This window comes from Corvus hawaiiensis, chromosome 24 (assembly GCF_020740725.1).
Source record: "Corvus hawaiiensis isolate bCorHaw1 chromosome 24, bCorHaw1.pri.cur, whole genome shotgun sequence".
Classification (NCBI taxonomy): Eukaryota; Metazoa; Chordata; class Aves; order Passeriformes; family Corvidae; genus Corvus; species Corvus hawaiiensis.
The window spans coordinates 7,552,837-7,568,918 of record NC_063236.1 but is presented as its reverse complement, the minus strand read 5'-3'; the positions used below and the strand labels follow the sequence as shown (position 1 = coordinate 7,568,918).

Here is a 16,082-nt window from a genome sequence, read left to right as displayed (position 1 = left end):
GCTTTGTTTTGTCCAAGAAGGCCCAGGAAGGGATTGGAGCTGCTGCAGGAGATGAAACCGAACCCAGCAAAGCCTGGGGCACAAACCGTTCTCGGGCCGTTCCCATCTCCCAGCTGCTCCTGAACCTCCTCGCAGCAATCACTTGGAGAACCTCAGCCTCCTTTCAGCACCTCCCCACCCTGCTGGGAAGCCAGGCTTGGATGAAAATCGCCATCGCTGTGACCCCCTGGTGTCCTTTGTCACGAGCCTTGAGTTGTCCATCGACTTTGAAAGAAGAACGTCCCTGCGTGTCTGACGCGATGCTGTGGCTTGTCCCTCGGATTCCCCGGCTCGACGAGTCCTTACTCATCCCCTTGTTTGGAGGAGGGATCTCATGCGTCCCTCTCCGAGCCGTGTGAGGATATTTCTCGGCTGATGGAGCAGCAGAGCGAGAGCTGTGGATGACAGGGGCTCCCAGAGGCGTGCCCGAGCGGGGCTGGGTGCTCCCCTCCTGCAGCAGAGCCCAGAGGCACCTGTACAACACCGAGGCGTGTCAGGAAATCTGATGCCTCACCTCTGTCAATGTGGAGGCGGAGGGAGGAGGGCCCAAAGACATGTCCCTTCACGCTCGCAACAGCTGAAAACAGAGAAGGAAACTTGCTAGAGCCTTTTTTACCAGCGCAGGAAGCCTCCCTGTCCCGCTCTCACCCCAGAAGCCCTCCCGTACTCCACTACTCTGGGGGGGTGGCTGTCCCACACCCGTCGGGCGATGAACATCGCAAGGAGAAGAGGCTTTTACAGACAGGAGGTGAACAACACGCTCTGGGAGCTGCCAAGGAAATACACATCCCTCCACCCGCTGGGGTCCGGGGCCTACGGCTCGGTGTGGTGAGTGGGGTCCTGCTCGCACCGCCCGCGGCAGCGCGGGGCGGGCTGGGGGTGTTTGAAGTTCCGTGCCGGGGGGGAAACGAGGAGGTGCTTGGCAGCACCCCTCCATTAAGGAAGGACATTTGCATGTGTGATGGAGGCAGGCTGTCTCCTGCTCCAGCGCAGGGCTGGAGACTCGCTCGCTTGAAGAAAATGTTTCCCCCTTTGGCCATCCCGGGTGGGCAGGGCAGGGGTGCCGGGGCAGCCTGGAGCGTCACCTCGGCACTGGGGTCAGGCAGCTTTTGAGCTGCTTTGGACTCGAGCTTGCATTACGGTTCCTGTCTGGCAGCAGAGGCAGGAGGCGGGGGGAATACCTGGGTGTCTGGAAGAGATCTGTAGGTGATTACAGAGGTGGGAGCTGGAATAGGCTGTCCTTGCTGCTCAGTCCCAGGCAGCTGATGCTGGGCTGCCTGGGGGAAGCAGCTGGACAGTACAACCCCCACCCTGATGCCGTTTCCAGCTTGAAATCATAAAGTGGATAGAAATTACTGTAAACCAGGATCAGTAACAGGCTGGGACTTCCTTCATGGCTGATGATAATCCCCAGCCTACAAGAGAGCAGCAGGAGCTGCTGTTAATTATTCAGCCGGGCAAAGGTGCCTGAAGCAAGAGCAAACACAAGTCAGACATTTCTGGATTTACACTGACGAACCAGAGATGGGCAGTTCTGAAAGGTTAAATATTAAACAGTCCATTGATAGTATCTGAGCAGAGCTAATTTCATAACATGCTGAGCTAAAAATAATAATAAAAAAGGTGTGTCCGTTTTCATAGGTGTTGGGCAAAGTCTGGCCTGCCACTGGAACTAATCCTGAAACCCTGGTGCCCAGGTTTTGTCCTTTCCCCCAGTTTCCAATTTACAGAGAGGTGCCCACTTGGCTGCCCAGGTGCATTTATGCTTCTTAGATTCTTAAGTAAGTCCTGCAAAATCAGGCAAGATTAGACTTGACTTTTAATTTATATTTGTACAGTGTTCCCTGATTTTTATCACAGAGAAAATCAGGAAGAAAAATAAAGACAGGACCAAAAACAAAAAGGGAGAGAGAAATCCTTTCAAAATTTCCTTGCCCACAAAAAAAAAAAAAAAAAAAAAAAAAAAAAAAAGAAATCTTTAGTGGTCCCTGTAAAACTCTCGATTGCTCTGGAACTCTCAAGGAGGGAGGGAGAGGAGGGTGTTGAAGCAGCCCGGGGGTCCGTGGTGGTTTTGAATGGACAGAGCTCAGCAGGGAGGGCTCGGTGCCGATTCCTGTACAAAGCTGAGGCAGAAAAGTGTGGAGTTAGGATTTGCTGTCCTCTGCTGGGAATTGCTGGGAAACTTTCCTATTGCAGCGTTCTGCAGCAGCGGCTTTTACACCTTCCTGAGCAGCTGAGAAAGTAACTCAGGAGGAACAGCAAAGCCTTGTTTCTCCCCTTATTAATTTGCCAAAAAGTGCGGTGATTTGGCTTCCAGCTGAATATAATTGTGAAGGAAGAATCTTCTGACCCCTCCAACGCTGGTCTAGCCGATCCCTGCCAGCCAAGGCAGGGACACAGCTCTGCCTACCCGAGGTCACCCCGAACTGCATCTGTTCACTAAATCTGTGCTGGGGAGAACACGGTGGCATCTCCCAGCTGCACCGACTGAATTGGCTCTGGGCTGTGATTATGGCAAGGCTGCAAGCAGCGCTGTCTGTGCTGTGCAGGCTGAAGCTCCACCACCAGCTCTCCTGTGTTGGGTACTGGGGTTAGGTGCTCTGTAGGTCAGCAGCTGGGAGGGCAGGTAAGAACATGGACCCTCAGACTGGGAAATCTGCCTTGCATTTTGCAGTTTGACTCCCTGGTTAGAGTTCCTTCCTCTTATTTTCCTGGCTTCTCAAAAAACTTTGCACAGTGCTGTCCCCTCTGCTGACATCTGCTGAAGTCCTGAACTGAGACAAAATCTCACTAAGAGTCCTCTTCTGATACCCTGCAGCATCTTCAGTGCTTCAGCTGCTTTGTGTAGCTGTTCCTGCATTTCCTTTGCTTCCCCTGACTCAGTATGTGCCAGTGCAAGGCTGGAGGATGGGATTGAACATGATGATTTACAGCTCTTCTGTTCCCATGGGAGATGGGATAGGGAGTTATGAAGCAGTGGGAGCTGCTCTGGGAATCCACAGTGGGATTTGGCAGGGAAAACCGTTTTTTTCATCTGTTTGCCTCTTGGGAGGGGGTCAAGGAGGGGCTGAGACACGCCTGGAAAACACCACTGAGAATCCTGAATGACAGCTGTCTGTCTGAGCACCTCCCTTCCCAGCTGGAACGTGGGGCCTCCTTTGCAATCTGAGCAAGAGCCTCCAGAGGAAGAGGAACTGTCACAGAATTGCCGTGTCCAGCTGCAAACAGCAAATGTGACCAGCAGGAATAACACAGCGAGTCTGTAGCAATGGCTGCTGTACCGTGTTTTCATCAGCTTTAGAGAAGAGTCTCCTTTTCAGCCAGACCTGCTCTTACACAGAAGCAAATGTGTAGCACCAAGGATTCTGAACACAGCAGAATCAATTGCAGCAGCATTTTCAACATGTGGCATCCACTGTCTTTGCTCCAGAATCCAGTGAAGGCAGCTGGCCTGCCCTAAAATACAATAACCTCCAAGCAGATGGCAAAGCAGAAATCTCCATTATCTTTATTCCCTTATCTCCATGCAATAGGGAAGGAGAAGGCAAAGTTAGAACTAATTCTGACCTCTAACCACTTGTTTCCCTTTTCTCGCAGCTCTGGTGCCTCCAGCTTGTTTCTGCAGGTTAAAGGGAATAAAGATGAGCCACTCATGCTTTCCTTGGTGTCCCACCTTTGCTGCCCAAAGCCACACAGGGTAACATCTCTGTGTGCAGAGCTCCACTGAGCTCCTCAAAGGGCCTTTCTCTGCTGTCCTTCCGCGGGCACAGGAATTAACTCTTCTCTAGATGACCTTTGGGGTTGCAGAATCTGTTCAAACATACTGCTGACATCAGAATGGTTTTTAATTTGCCTGCTGCAGTTCAGCCATAGACAAGAAGACGGGGGAGAAAGTGGCCATCAAGAAACTCTGCCGCCCATTCCAGTCAGAGATCTTTGCCAAGAGAGCCTACAGAGAGCTGATGCTGTTGAAGCACATGCAACACGAGAATGTAAGCGCTGTTTCTCCCTTCCTGCTGATACAAGGGGTGTTTCCTTGCCACCTGCGAGCAAGTCCTTTTTGGTGGCATCACCTCTGTTTTAATTGACATTTGGTGTGTGCAGGCGGTCGTGGGGTTTACCTGTGACCTGTTGGCTGTGCCCAGGCTGAAACAGGTGTGTAATGGGTGAGCCCAAGTATTTGTAAGAGGGAAAACATTTGTGCAGCAGCAGTGAGGAGTCCCTGGATTCCTCAGATGGAATTTTCTCTGTCCACCCATGTGCATGTGCCAGTGGAGAGCTGATGAGTAGCATGTGCACAGCAAATGTGGTTTAAATGTGGGCTTCTCTCCTTCCTCAGGTCATTGGGCTGCTTGATGTCTTCACCTCCACTGCCTCCTACCAGGGGTTTCAGGACTTGTAAGTTTGGGGTTGTTTGCTCTGTCTAGACTTAACTATTTTCCAAGACAGCTGTGTCTTAGCAGCAACGGAACAGAGAGGGTTGAGGTGCAAAGGGACCAGACTAAAAGCCAAGCATCCCCAAATAATGCAAAGAAAGAGAGGCACACATCAGCTCCCATGGCTGACACACCCAGAACACATAAACAGATCCCATCCCTGCTCACAGCTGGGACACCACAGCATGCACAGACCAACCTGTGCAATGAGGATGTGTGACATTCCATGGTGCATCATCACATGTAGGGTGATCCACTGTGTGACTGCTGAGCTAAGGGGCTGCACTCAGAACTGGAGAAGTATCGTTCATCAGGCCTCAGGGCAATTAGAATTTGAAAGAAGAGCTGTCCTTCTTTTCCTCTTGATTCTGGCTCTTCTTAATTTTTTTTTGGACATTTTCCCTCCGTGTTCATGGTCAGGTTGGACAAGTCATTTTCCCTTCCCCATCACTGCAGATGAGCAGTGAGTGCCTGGCTTTGGGGGTTTGGCTGATGGCTCAGTGTTTAGCAGCCTGCAGGAAGAGCGTTTGAAGGTTCTCAGAGCAGTTCCTGCAGGAAGACCATCAATTAATTAGCAGCCTCAGCAGGCAGATACTGAAGGAAGCTGGATGTTGTCTTCTGAGGCAGGGCTGGAGAATATTACAACGACAAATTTGGGAGCCAATGCAGCTGCTTTGCTGTGTAAGATGTTTCAGCTTTTGGGTGGTAAAAGGCCATCCAAACTTGAACTTCACTTGAGGTCTAAAGTAAACTAATTTAGGATCCTGAAGATCCTTGTTCTTACTTGACATGAGATACCTCATTTCAGGGGAGGAGAAAGAGCAATTTTCAGAACAGGTTGAAATTCCAGCTTCACTGCAGGCTGTGCTAGTTAGCCAGGAACACTGTCACAACAACTCATCTTCGTTACAGTGAGTTACACAGCCAAAAAAAACCAAACCAAGTGAGAACAAGGCTAGCCTGGTCCCCTGCATTTTTCTTCCAGACTCAGGGCCTTGTCTTACTGCCTTTTAGCTACCTGGTGATGCCATACATGCGGACAGATTTACAAAAGATCATGGGACATGAATTCAGTGACGAAAAGATCCAGTACCTGGTCTACCAAATGCTGAAAGGGCTGAAGGTAGGTGGGTCTGGAGGAGTTTAGTGACTCCCTGTGTCTCCTCTGTGTGTCACCTCTGAGTTGACCCTAACTAAACTCCCCTCCAATACCATACAGGAAGATGTGGGGAGTTTATGGCATCCCCTCAGAACAGGTATTGGCTGTTGAACCATTCCTGTTCCAGCACACAGCAGTAGAATGAGTGCTTGCTTGCATCAGTCAGCCGAGTATCAAAGTAATCAGCAGCCATAGATAGGCCTTGTGATGGTTTTTCCATGGCATCACTTGCTTCTCTCTTTGCCTTGCTCAAACCCTCAGCAAAACTTTACACAGAGAGTGAGAGGCTGGCAGCAGCAGGAGCTTCTGCTGAACCCATAACAGAGGCTCTCAGGGGAGAACACAGAGGGAATGATTTTCTATTCAGTAGCATAAGGGAGAAATATGTTTCTGTAACTGGCTTTGAGGGAGCTGAAAGCAATCAATGCAAACTCTGGGATGCAGAGACAGAGCTTTACAGCTGCCCTCTCACATCCTTCACCTGGAGTCACAGCAGTGGCTTACAGGCATCAATGAGTTCACCTAAATCACACCTCTCCCCAGTTCACTGCTATCTTGTGTTTAAATAAAGGGGGGAAGAACACACAGAAGGTTTGACTGGTGTGCTAAAGGCCCTGTAGTCAGTTTTTGCAATTTTGTGGCTTTGGGCTGAGATTCTTTTTTTGAACACCCAAAATAACCATGTTTTCATGTCATCTGCTGTAACCTTGATGACTTTGATAGTTTGAAGCTGTTGTTGTACTTGCTCTAAGGAACTATTGCTTCATCCCTCCTCTTCTGCTCTATGCCTTTTCTTTAGACTGGCAATGGCATTGCAAATACTGTCAGTAATTTGGGGCAGAAATTTCTTTTCAAACTGCTGCCCTAGGGACCAGGGACCTGTAGAAGGCTACAGAGGTTTGTTCTCAGCAAGTTCTTGTTTGTAGCTCTCGTTTCTCTGCTAGAGAACAGAAAATTTTGTCTGCTGGTGATCACATTGTGGCTCCTCTTTTTATTGCAGTATATCCATTCAGCTGGCATCGTCCACAGGGTAAGTTCATGTGTGCTCTTATTCTGATTTTTATGTTTGAGAAACACAGCATAGTCATGAAGTTAATAAATTCCTAACCATCATTTCACTAATGGCATTGTCTGCTCTAATTTTCTATCCTGTCTGCTCTTTTTTCCATCCTACACCCTATATATGTTTGGATTTGCTAATATCCAAAATGCTGTATTTTCTGATGAGCTGAGAAGCATTTTATGATGCTTTCTGAATTAAAACTGTTTCAGAAAAAAATCAAATAGCAATCTAAAGCTGTACAGTATAGAAGGTGTGGTGTTAATTCAGTCATTTGCTGCATTGATACCGAACCTGGGGTGTTATGAGACCCCATCAAAGACAAGCAGAGGTTCAATTGAGAGCTTTGTTGATGTGTTGCAACTTGAAACATCCAATTTTTCTGCTCTTGTCTGTTGTAGGACCTGAAGCCAAGTAACCTGGCTGTGAATGAAGACTGTCAGCTGAAGGTAGGTGGCAAAGCAGCACTTTGCATCAGCAGCACATCAGCTCGTGGAGGAGCTGCTCTGCCAGCAGGAAATTGGCACTGTCATGTTTCCTCTTTCCTCCCGAGCCTCAATTCCAGGCGTAGCGTTCCTTGGTGGCTGCAGCAGTGGGAAATACTCCCCTGCTGATGTAACTTGCTGAATCAGGGCACAAGACTTCAAATGAACCTTCTGTCACTGTAATCCTCGTGGCATGGCAGTGTGTAATGACTTCCTAGAGAAATTGAGCACTGCTGAGCAGCACTTGCAGTAGGTGAATGATCCCTGAAGGGTAACTGGATTCAACTGCAGTTGCCTTTTGGTTCTCATGGACATTGTGGTTGTGATTCCAGACAAAGTTATTTTCAGGGTTGCTCTGAAGGGTTTGCTTGCAGCTGGCTGGGGTGGTGCTCTAGCATGCATTTTCTGTAATGTATATTTCAGGGAGTGGCTCTGCTGCCCATAAAGGTTGGGTCAAGCTTGTTCATCTTCAGCATTGAGGGAGAGGCCGTGCCGTGTCACCTGCAAGGTGTTCTTATAGGAAAGGGTGAGTTGTGGTGACCTGGGAGCATGCCTTCACCACGAGGTCGTAGACCAACTCCAATAAAGCACAGAGACTCAAAACTTAAGCTTCAAGAAAGAAAGTGACCTTCCAGGGAGCATAAAGCACTGATCCTTCCAGCAGGGTCTTCTCACGACAACTGGGTCTGCAGCTGGCTTGCAATTTACTGTGGAATTAAGACATACTAATTCTTTGAACCATCCCATGGGTGTCTGTGGTGTAGTTGGAGCTTTGTTATTACCTGACTGGAGCTACTTCATTGAAGTAGAGTCTCACTTGCCCATGGGATTTCTCTTTTCTCTCCTGCCCTTCCTTCTCCTTATTCTTCCTTTGGAACTGCAGATCTTGGATTTTGGCTTGGCCAGACAGGCTGATGCTGAGATGACTGGCTACGTGGTCACACGGTGGTACAGAGCCCCAGAAGTCATCCTGAACTGGATGCATTACAACCAGACAGGTGAGCAGCCCTGCCCCAGCAGTGTGACTCTCTGGTGATGAGCCAGGGGATCCTGCTGGTTCAAATCTCACAGAATTGTCCAGTTGTTTTTCCTCTTTATCATCAGTGTTCCCTGGAGCAGAGCAGGTCCCAGAGGTGTTGCACAACTCCAAGAGCTGGTGCTTGCAGGAAATGATGAAAGCAGAGATTTTAGAACAGAGGAGGGTGGGAGGGAGTGAAATTTAAATCAGTGCTTGCTGCAAGCAACAGCAAAAGCGACAGCCCCAGCAACCTCTGCTGCCTTTCTAATTCCTTTTTAAATTTTCTTCCTTTTCCCCCACCCTTCCTTTTTCTCTCTGGACAGTGGATATCTGGTCTATTGGCTGTATCATGGCAGAAATGCTGACTGGGAAAACACTCTTTAAAGGAAAAGACTGTATCCTTTCAAGATGAACCTTTTCCCTGAGGGGAGTAATAATTCTTGGTGTGTGTGTGAAAGTGCTTTTATGAATGAGGCTACTGAAAAAAACAGGTATCATTCTGGTTTATCAGGAGGTAATCAGAAGGACCAGTCTTTCTGGTGAGGAAAACAGAAAGGGACTTTAGAAATACACCTCTGTGGTGGTGTGGCTCTACATCAGCAGTTCAACCTTGCGTGGCCGTAGCTCCATTCCCAAAACTTTGCATATCCTTCCGAGCCCATGGATGTGTGTCCTGGTATAGTTGTGCCAGAAAAATTACCTGTTGATGGAAATGCCATGCCAGGGAGAAAGGCTTGGAGCTCTTTTCACCAGTCTAATGAATCTCTACTTGTGTGACTGTGATGGGTTTGTACCATGAGCTAGTTGCAGCTCTAGCAGGCTGAGCTGGGGGCAGGCATGTCCAAGGGTTGCTCCTCGAAGGGTGATCTTTAACACAGCTTGCCAGACCTGGATCAACTGACCCAGATCCTGAAAGTAAGAGGGCATCCAGGAGAGGACTTCTTGGAGAAGCTGGAGGACAAAGCGGTAAGGAGGTTCCCTGTGGGTTTGGGTCCTGCTGGCAGAGGTGTCAGGGGAAGAGGTTAACCTGTGTTTGACATGGGGGAGGTGCTGCCTTTACAGCAGCAGAAGTGCAGCAGCAGCCTTTTCCCCTCGGCAAGGAAGGCATTCCTCTGTGCTGGTGGCACATCTGATGGACCTGGTGCTGTGCTGGGAGCTGCTGTGTTTTGCAGGGACTCCGATGGGAGGTGCCTGATGCCCCAGCAAACCACCAACCTTTCTCTGTTCTCCAGCTTGGCTCTTAAAACAGAAGTATTTCTCTGTCTCGACTGATTAAAAATAGTTCCTTGTAAAGTGCTTGCTGAAATGGGACATCTGGGATGCTTTGCTCTTGTCTCCATTTGCCTTTGCTCATCGGAGCCATGAGACTGAGAGCTGTATTTCACACCTGTCCACGTGCAGTAATTGTGCTTTCCTTGCTCTTTCAGGCTAAGAGTTATATCAAGTCCCTCCCTAAAATCCCCAAGAAGGATTTGTCTGTGCTTTTCCCTAAAGCAAATCCTCAGGGTAAGTAATCTCCAGCATTTCTCATGAGTTTTCACAGCTGGAACAGAGGCAAGCTGACTGCCACAGCCCCGACTTTATTTCTCCTTCTTCCCATAATTTCTTGCTACTTTTTTCCCTTGCAGTTTGTGCCCCTGCCCCTCCTCAGGGAAAATACGTATCAATTAAAAGCAGAATTATCTTTTACTGGCATTACAGTGGTGATGTTCTGCTGTTCTTGGCCATTTACTACTTTAAAAAAAAATTATTATTTTTTAAGTACAGTGTAGATCCTGTTTGTTGAATACCTGGATCTAGCAATATTTAACAGAGAGCAGATGTGCAATTTTCAGTGTAAGAATTATCTCTTACAAAGAGCTCTCTTCCCAGGTAGGTTAGAGGTGAGAGCAAGCAAAACTTTTCTAGAAACTGAACGGAATAAAGTCTAAAAATGTTAAAACCAAGTGGGAATGGGGCTGACAGACTAGTCAGCATCTGGGTTTCCTGCCCTCCTCTTTACCAGGGATGTATAGGTTTCTATACAGATTATTCATGTTAAGGCTCCTTTGAGATGCAAGGCTCTAAATGAAAGCAAATTATTAAAACTGAAAAGTATCTTGAGGTTACTGGCTTACTCCTCATGTTTCTGCAGCCCAATCTGTGCAGCAAGGCTTATTCAAGTCTAATTTGTTATTTCTGCACAATTTAACTTCTGTTAGTAAGAGCTCCCTGAGGCTGCTCTTGGGCAGACTTTGCATCTCCACTGATGGGAGCTCCTTGCTGCCTTGACCAGCTTGAGGAATCTCTTCAGTTTTCAGGTCTGGAGATGAAACACTGGAAATACCAGTGCCGTCCCTTGCAGGGTTCTTGCACAGGGTGCCTGTGCTTCCCTGCACCTTGCTTAGCCCTGTTCCCATCCCCTGCAGCCGTGGACCTGCTTGACAAGATGTTGCAGCTGGATGTGGAAAAGCGCCTTACAGCAACAGAGGCCTTGGCTCACCCCTACTTCGACCAGTTCCGAGATGTCGAGGAGGAGACGGAGGCACAGCACTCCTATGATGATTCTCTGGAACATGAAAAGCTTTCAATAGAGGAGTGGAAAAGTAAGAAGTTTATTTTCTTTGCGGTTTCTGTCTAGCACGGGATTTTCCTACCCCTCTTTCTGTCCTCTACAGATGCTGAGTAAGGCTGTGATTGCCTGCTGGTGCCTCAGTGGTAGTGCACAGATCTCTCGCTTTTATGCATTCAGCAAAGATCCCTCCAGCTCTTCAGGCAGACTTTTTTTGTCTCTCTCCTTTGTCTCTTTCAGCTGCTACTGAATGCCTTTCTCTCTGCACATCCAACACTCAAACTTTTGTGTCCTCTGAAATCACATATTCACGCTTATTTTGTTCTGTTTTTCAAGAGCATATTTACAAGGAGATCTTGACCTTCAGTCCCATTGCACGGAAGGATTCAAAGAAGAGAAGTGGGATGTCATTATAGCGACGGGTGCAGCTGTGGCTGGGACTCAGTTCTCCTTGATGACATGAAATTCATTCCACACTGCGTTGCTGGTGGCCGTTATTTGGCCTGTGGGACCTCTCTCTGTGTGCCAACACAAGGATGACACCATGCTGTGGGCATTGGACTTTGTTCTACTAAAGGGGAAGCACCCCAGACAGTTTTCAACATAAAAGACAAATATATTCTTGTTGAAAATTTAAGTGAGAGAATTTTACCTGGTGGTTTTATTTTTTCCTTGTATTTGTCCATGTGAGAGAGGAGGGGTTTCATTCTTTCTCATTAATCTTTTCAAACACAGGGTTTAGTACATTAATTATGGATGAGGTAAAGAGAAAGGTAAAATTGACTGGGAAGCGAGTCCTATGCAAAAGGATCAGAAATACTGAAATTCAGCATAACAAGGCCTTATCCAATCTCACTCTGACTGTGTCCTGCTTCCCTGAATAGTCACAGAGCACCCAGCAGAGCAAGGCTGCTGGGATGGTGTCCAGGGCACCATGGGATCAGCCTGTGTTCCGAACAGCTACAAACTCATCCTATACACAGAATTCTGCTCAGATGCTTCCTCTCCAAAGAGCCACTGCCTCTTTTTTTTTATTTTTTCCCTGCTTATTTAATTGCCTGGGATTTGATCAGTGCTGTTTCCTCCTCACTGCCAGCAGCAAACGCAGCCCGGGAATTCAAGGCCACCTCCCACAGTGACAGACTGGGTGTCCCAAGCAGCTGCACAAGTTAGTTTGAATATGGATCAGCAGGAAGTTTTGCAGCCTGTGCTGAAACTGGAGTATCTGCAGATGCACGGCTTATCAATACAGTCACTTGATAGTGCAGTGCTAGGCAGGCACAGCTGCTTGTTGTGATAACACCTTTGGACTGCAACACGTTTTTCCCCATGGTGATCAGCCAATCATTCCAAAGTCTATCCCAAGGGATATGTGCCAAGAGACAAGTGTCTTCTCTGTATCAGAGCTCAGAGCACAGAGTCCCCAGGACTAGAGAAAAGTATGGAGATATGTGACCTCAGTAATACATGCAGTGAGTCTCAACTCCCCCCTCTTCTGTAGCTGCTGACTTGGTTTGGTTTAGCCAGGTTGTTTGTTTTCAGTACTCTCTAATTTTCTTCTTAAGTAATGTTCAGTTTTGCTGTACAGTTTTCAGTTTTGCTCCCACAAGTAAGGGAAAACTGCAACATTTCCAGAATTTTCTGATCTGTCTTCTCCACTGGGAACTGGACACAATGATGTCATGTTTCTTGGCTGTCTCCCTGTTGCAGCTCACGGCATGCAGCACTCGGGATAACCCTCCAGTGACTGCAGCTTTTTGATAGGATGGTGTTGATGTTTGCCTGCTGTAGCTGCACAGCTGGTCCATGATGATAAGATGTGGTTTCTCGTGGCTCATATCTGTCTGGGCCGTGTACAAGCCCTTGGCTTCACTCCTCTCTTAGGAAGGGACAGTGAGCACAGAACTGTGGTGATGTGCCCTCAATTCCCTGGAAATTCAATGTTTTCTTATGCAGCACTTTTGTAAAGAGCTAGGCTGGGGGATAAGCAGTAATGTTCTGCTGACTCTGTCTTGAAAAACACAGCTTGATGAGATTTAGGGTTCATCCTTTCCTTTTGCTAAGGAACAACTTGCATTTTCCTTGAGTGGCAGAAGGGAGAAGTTCTTGCTGCATCTGTCAAACTGCAGTTGGAATACTGTCCTTATGAATCTGACTTGGCTGCCACATGCCCTGCACAATCTTGAACAGAGGTCAGAGAGGAGCTCTCTGCAGCTGCCATTTACATCTCAGAGAGCTGCAGATGTTTAGAGCTGCCTGTGCCAGGGTAAAATGAGGCTTGGTGGTTTGCAGGGGAGGGTCATTGTCCAGGTGAGCGTTTGTGAGTGCACAGGGAGATGTTTCAGGGCTGTGGGTGAGGCAGACTTGCCCTCCTGACTATATGCAACCCTGGACATGGAGAGGCAGAGAAGAGTCTTAAAAGCTCAATCTTGTAGAGAAATTTGAGTACATCTATGGAGACCTTTAGAGTAGAGAGCTTTCTTTCAGAAAGTCATCTCTAAAGTCAAAATCATCTGTTAAGGCAAAGAACCCATTCAGACAGAACTCATGAACCACCGTTAATGGGAATGTAGTGTATGATTTCTTAGTCATCTTGCCCTCCTTCAGAAGGGGATAGGTAGACTTGAAGCGTTTTCTGTCTCAGTAATGATGGCTGAGGGAGAAAACATCTTCATGATAAAGGAAGGTACTGAGCAGTCTGCTGGTAGTTGAAAAGGGACTTGGATAGCTTTAAAGAATAATTTAATATGCCCTTTGGGAATTGTCTGTCTGAGCAGAGGACAAGCATGAAGAGGCACTGGGGACATGTGATACAAATAGGTGTGAGAAGAACAGTTGTGAGCATAACCAAGTAGGGTACACAGATTTTGCAATCATCAGTCTCACTTGTTTTAGGGGTAGCACATACAGGCTCTTCAGCATCAGTCTTTCTGCTGAGTATACATCCAGTTTCAGGGCCTGGGTTTCTGGGTTTCTGGGTTTCTTGGTAGGTTTACACTTACGCGGAATGCTCTGAAATTGCAAGAGCAATCCCAACAGCTGCTGTGTGGGCTCCATGCTCTGGTTTCATTCATTCATCCACCAACCCCATATAGTGACAGTACACTGTCCAAAAGCATTACCAAATATCCCAACAAATGTGGAGAGCAGGTGCTCTGTAAGCCCAGAAACCCTGGAGGTGTATGTATATTTGTTTTTTGTGGTATGTATCATCCAAGAACTGAAAATAGACAGTAGAAAATGTAGCAGGTTGGTAGTGGAAAGAATATCTGTCTGTAAAGACCAACCATCCCAGTGCTCCTACGGCATCTGAGGACATGTTTCAGTGAAGAGCTACCAGAAGGGAGAGGTGGGGGGAAATTCTATTGACATTTCCTGAAAGGAGTTTGAAAAACACCTGCTTGACAGAGCCAGTGACTCAGGCCAAGGCTGGAATCCTTCAAAATCAGCACAAGAACGAGAGGGGGTGTGTGACCCTGACAGACACTGTGAGTCAAAGCAGAAATTACCTCATGCAGAGGTGCAGGCAGTGCCTGTTGGATGACTCACACTGACACATAATTCATGGACATTCCTTTCATTACAAGTATAGTTTACATACTTAAAAATACAAAATCAACTGATAAAAATTCCTCAGCCATTAAGGGGTCCAAAATTCCATAAATCTGGGCAGCCAAAAATATGTTTGCTGTTTGTATTGAGGATGTATGATAAAAATTTACATGGATATATGGATGGAATTTTTCTGCCTTGAGTAACATACAGATGTCTAACTTGGAATACTATTTACTTGCTAGTCTTACATTCATTTCTGACTTCCAAGCATCTTTTTTAAATTTGGAAAATAAAGCCTTCAGAAACAATCTTTCTCTGTATTTTTTTTTTTTTTGGACAGCTAATTAGGTCTGTGAAGTTGCAACTTTATGGGGCCTATTTGTTAGGTACTTGCACATGTAAGTGGGAAAGAAAAAGCAGATGAAGCAATGATTATTTTATGTTCTTAAGAGACACCACAAAATTACCAGGATTTTTAAAGAGAGACAATAGTTGCTGTGTTTTGGATACCACCTAGAAACCTTTCAGTGCACAATTTTGAAAATTTCCACAGCCTCTTAAAAAACTACTTATTTTATCCTGTAGGAAAAAGACAGATCATCTGTTTCATATTTAACATTTTCACATTCTAGGTAGCAGACTAAACAAATAATGTTCATGTTTTAAGTATGTGATAATGGGAAAGAAGAAAAACATAGAAAATTATAAACACATCTGAGAACTCTAGTGAGATACTGTACAAAGGATGGTAATACCTTTTCATATTCCCATGTCTCGCTGTTGCCTGAGCAACCAGGGAAAGCGTTCCTAATCCTCTGCATTTTTCCTGTATCATGGGTCAGCAGAGTGTTGGCTGGAAACGTGATTATGGCTGTTTTTCTTTTCACAGCTGAGAGAAACAAGATATGAAAGACTGAATGAAGACCAGAATAGCCAGGAGTAGTTTGTTTTTCCCCCAAAAGGATGGACACTTGCTGCACTAATTGCACTTATCATGGAATCATTCAGGCTGGAAAAAGCCATTAAGATCGAGTCCAAATCTACACTGTGAAAATGTCAGTTTCCAGGTGAATGTGGTTTAAGGGATGTTTTGCCTGATTTCTCTCTACAAGCCCATTTTCTGAGCACATGAGCTTTTAATGTGATGTTCAGCTGGTGCTGGCTCACAGCTGATTCAGTCAGCTCTCCTTTTTATTGGAATGCACTCCATTAAATAATACTGAAGGGTGAGTATATTACCTCTGCAACCCTCATTGATTTGCTGTTAAATGAAAGTGAGTTAACTTCTTTTAGCCAAGTTTGGCTAGAAAAATAAAAATTCTTCTGCCATAAACCATCAATTCATATCTGTCTTCAGAACAGTTCAACTGAAAAAAAAATGTTTTAAAATTAGAGGATGTTAAAAAAAAAGAACCACTGAGGAGGTAGTGCTTGGTGTTTGTGTAACCTCTCTGATGTTAGTGAGGCTGAAGAGGGTTTTATATATATATTTATTTATATTTATAAAGGGTCTTAGGAAATGCAGCTAAGCACTTCCTAGGACCTTATATAAATATATATATATAAAAGTCCAGTGAAAATACATGTCAGCTGAGGCTTATCACTTTGAGGTATCAGGTTTTAGCCTTTAATGCACAAGGGTCCTGTTTAGCAATTGCTCTGATTTCAGCAATTCTGAAGAAAGCAGCAGCAGAACAAACAGCCAAAGAGAGATACAAACATAACTCAGTTTCGAGGCTTAATAAATCAACAAAGAAGAAAGGTCAGGTCGCAATTCTA

At 46.3% G+C, this 16,082-nt stretch overlaps 1 protein-coding gene across 1 annotated transcript; it reads left to right on the top strand.

Annotated features, from left to right (window-relative positions):
- The first annotated feature begins 593 nt into the window (after positions 1 to 593).
- MAPK13 (mitogen-activated protein kinase 13) lies at positions 594 to 14,611 on the top strand. Its single transcript, XM_048328185.1, has 12 exons — positions 594 to 867; positions 3,902 to 4,031; positions 4,379 to 4,437; positions 5,490 to 5,598; positions 6,635 to 6,664; positions 7,096 to 7,143; positions 8,063 to 8,177; positions 8,521 to 8,592; positions 9,084 to 9,163; positions 9,625 to 9,703; positions 10,606 to 10,782; positions 11,085 to 14,611. The coding sequence occupies exons 1-12, from the start codon at positions 749 to 751 to the stop codon at positions 11,162 to 11,164; spliced, it is 1,098 nt and encodes a 365-aa protein (XP_048184142.1). The 5' UTR covers positions 594 to 748; the 3' UTR covers positions 11,165 to 14,611.
- The last annotated feature ends 1,471 nt before the right edge of the window (positions 14,612 to 16,082 follow it).

Bases quoted from the DNA above. Each gene is read 5' to 3' on its own strand.
- MAPK13 (XM_048328185.1), top strand. From the start codon at position 749: ATGAACATCGCAAGGAGAAGAGGCTTTTACAGACAGGAGGTGAACAAC. The intron at 4,438-5,489 runs GTAAGTTTGGGG...ACTGCCTTTTAG, and splicing joins TACCAGGGGTTTCAGGACTT to CTACCTGGTGATGCCATACA. The intron at 8,178-8,520 runs GTGAGCAGCCCT...CTCTCTGGACAG, and splicing joins GATGCATTACAACCAGACAG to TGGATATCTGGTCTATTGGC.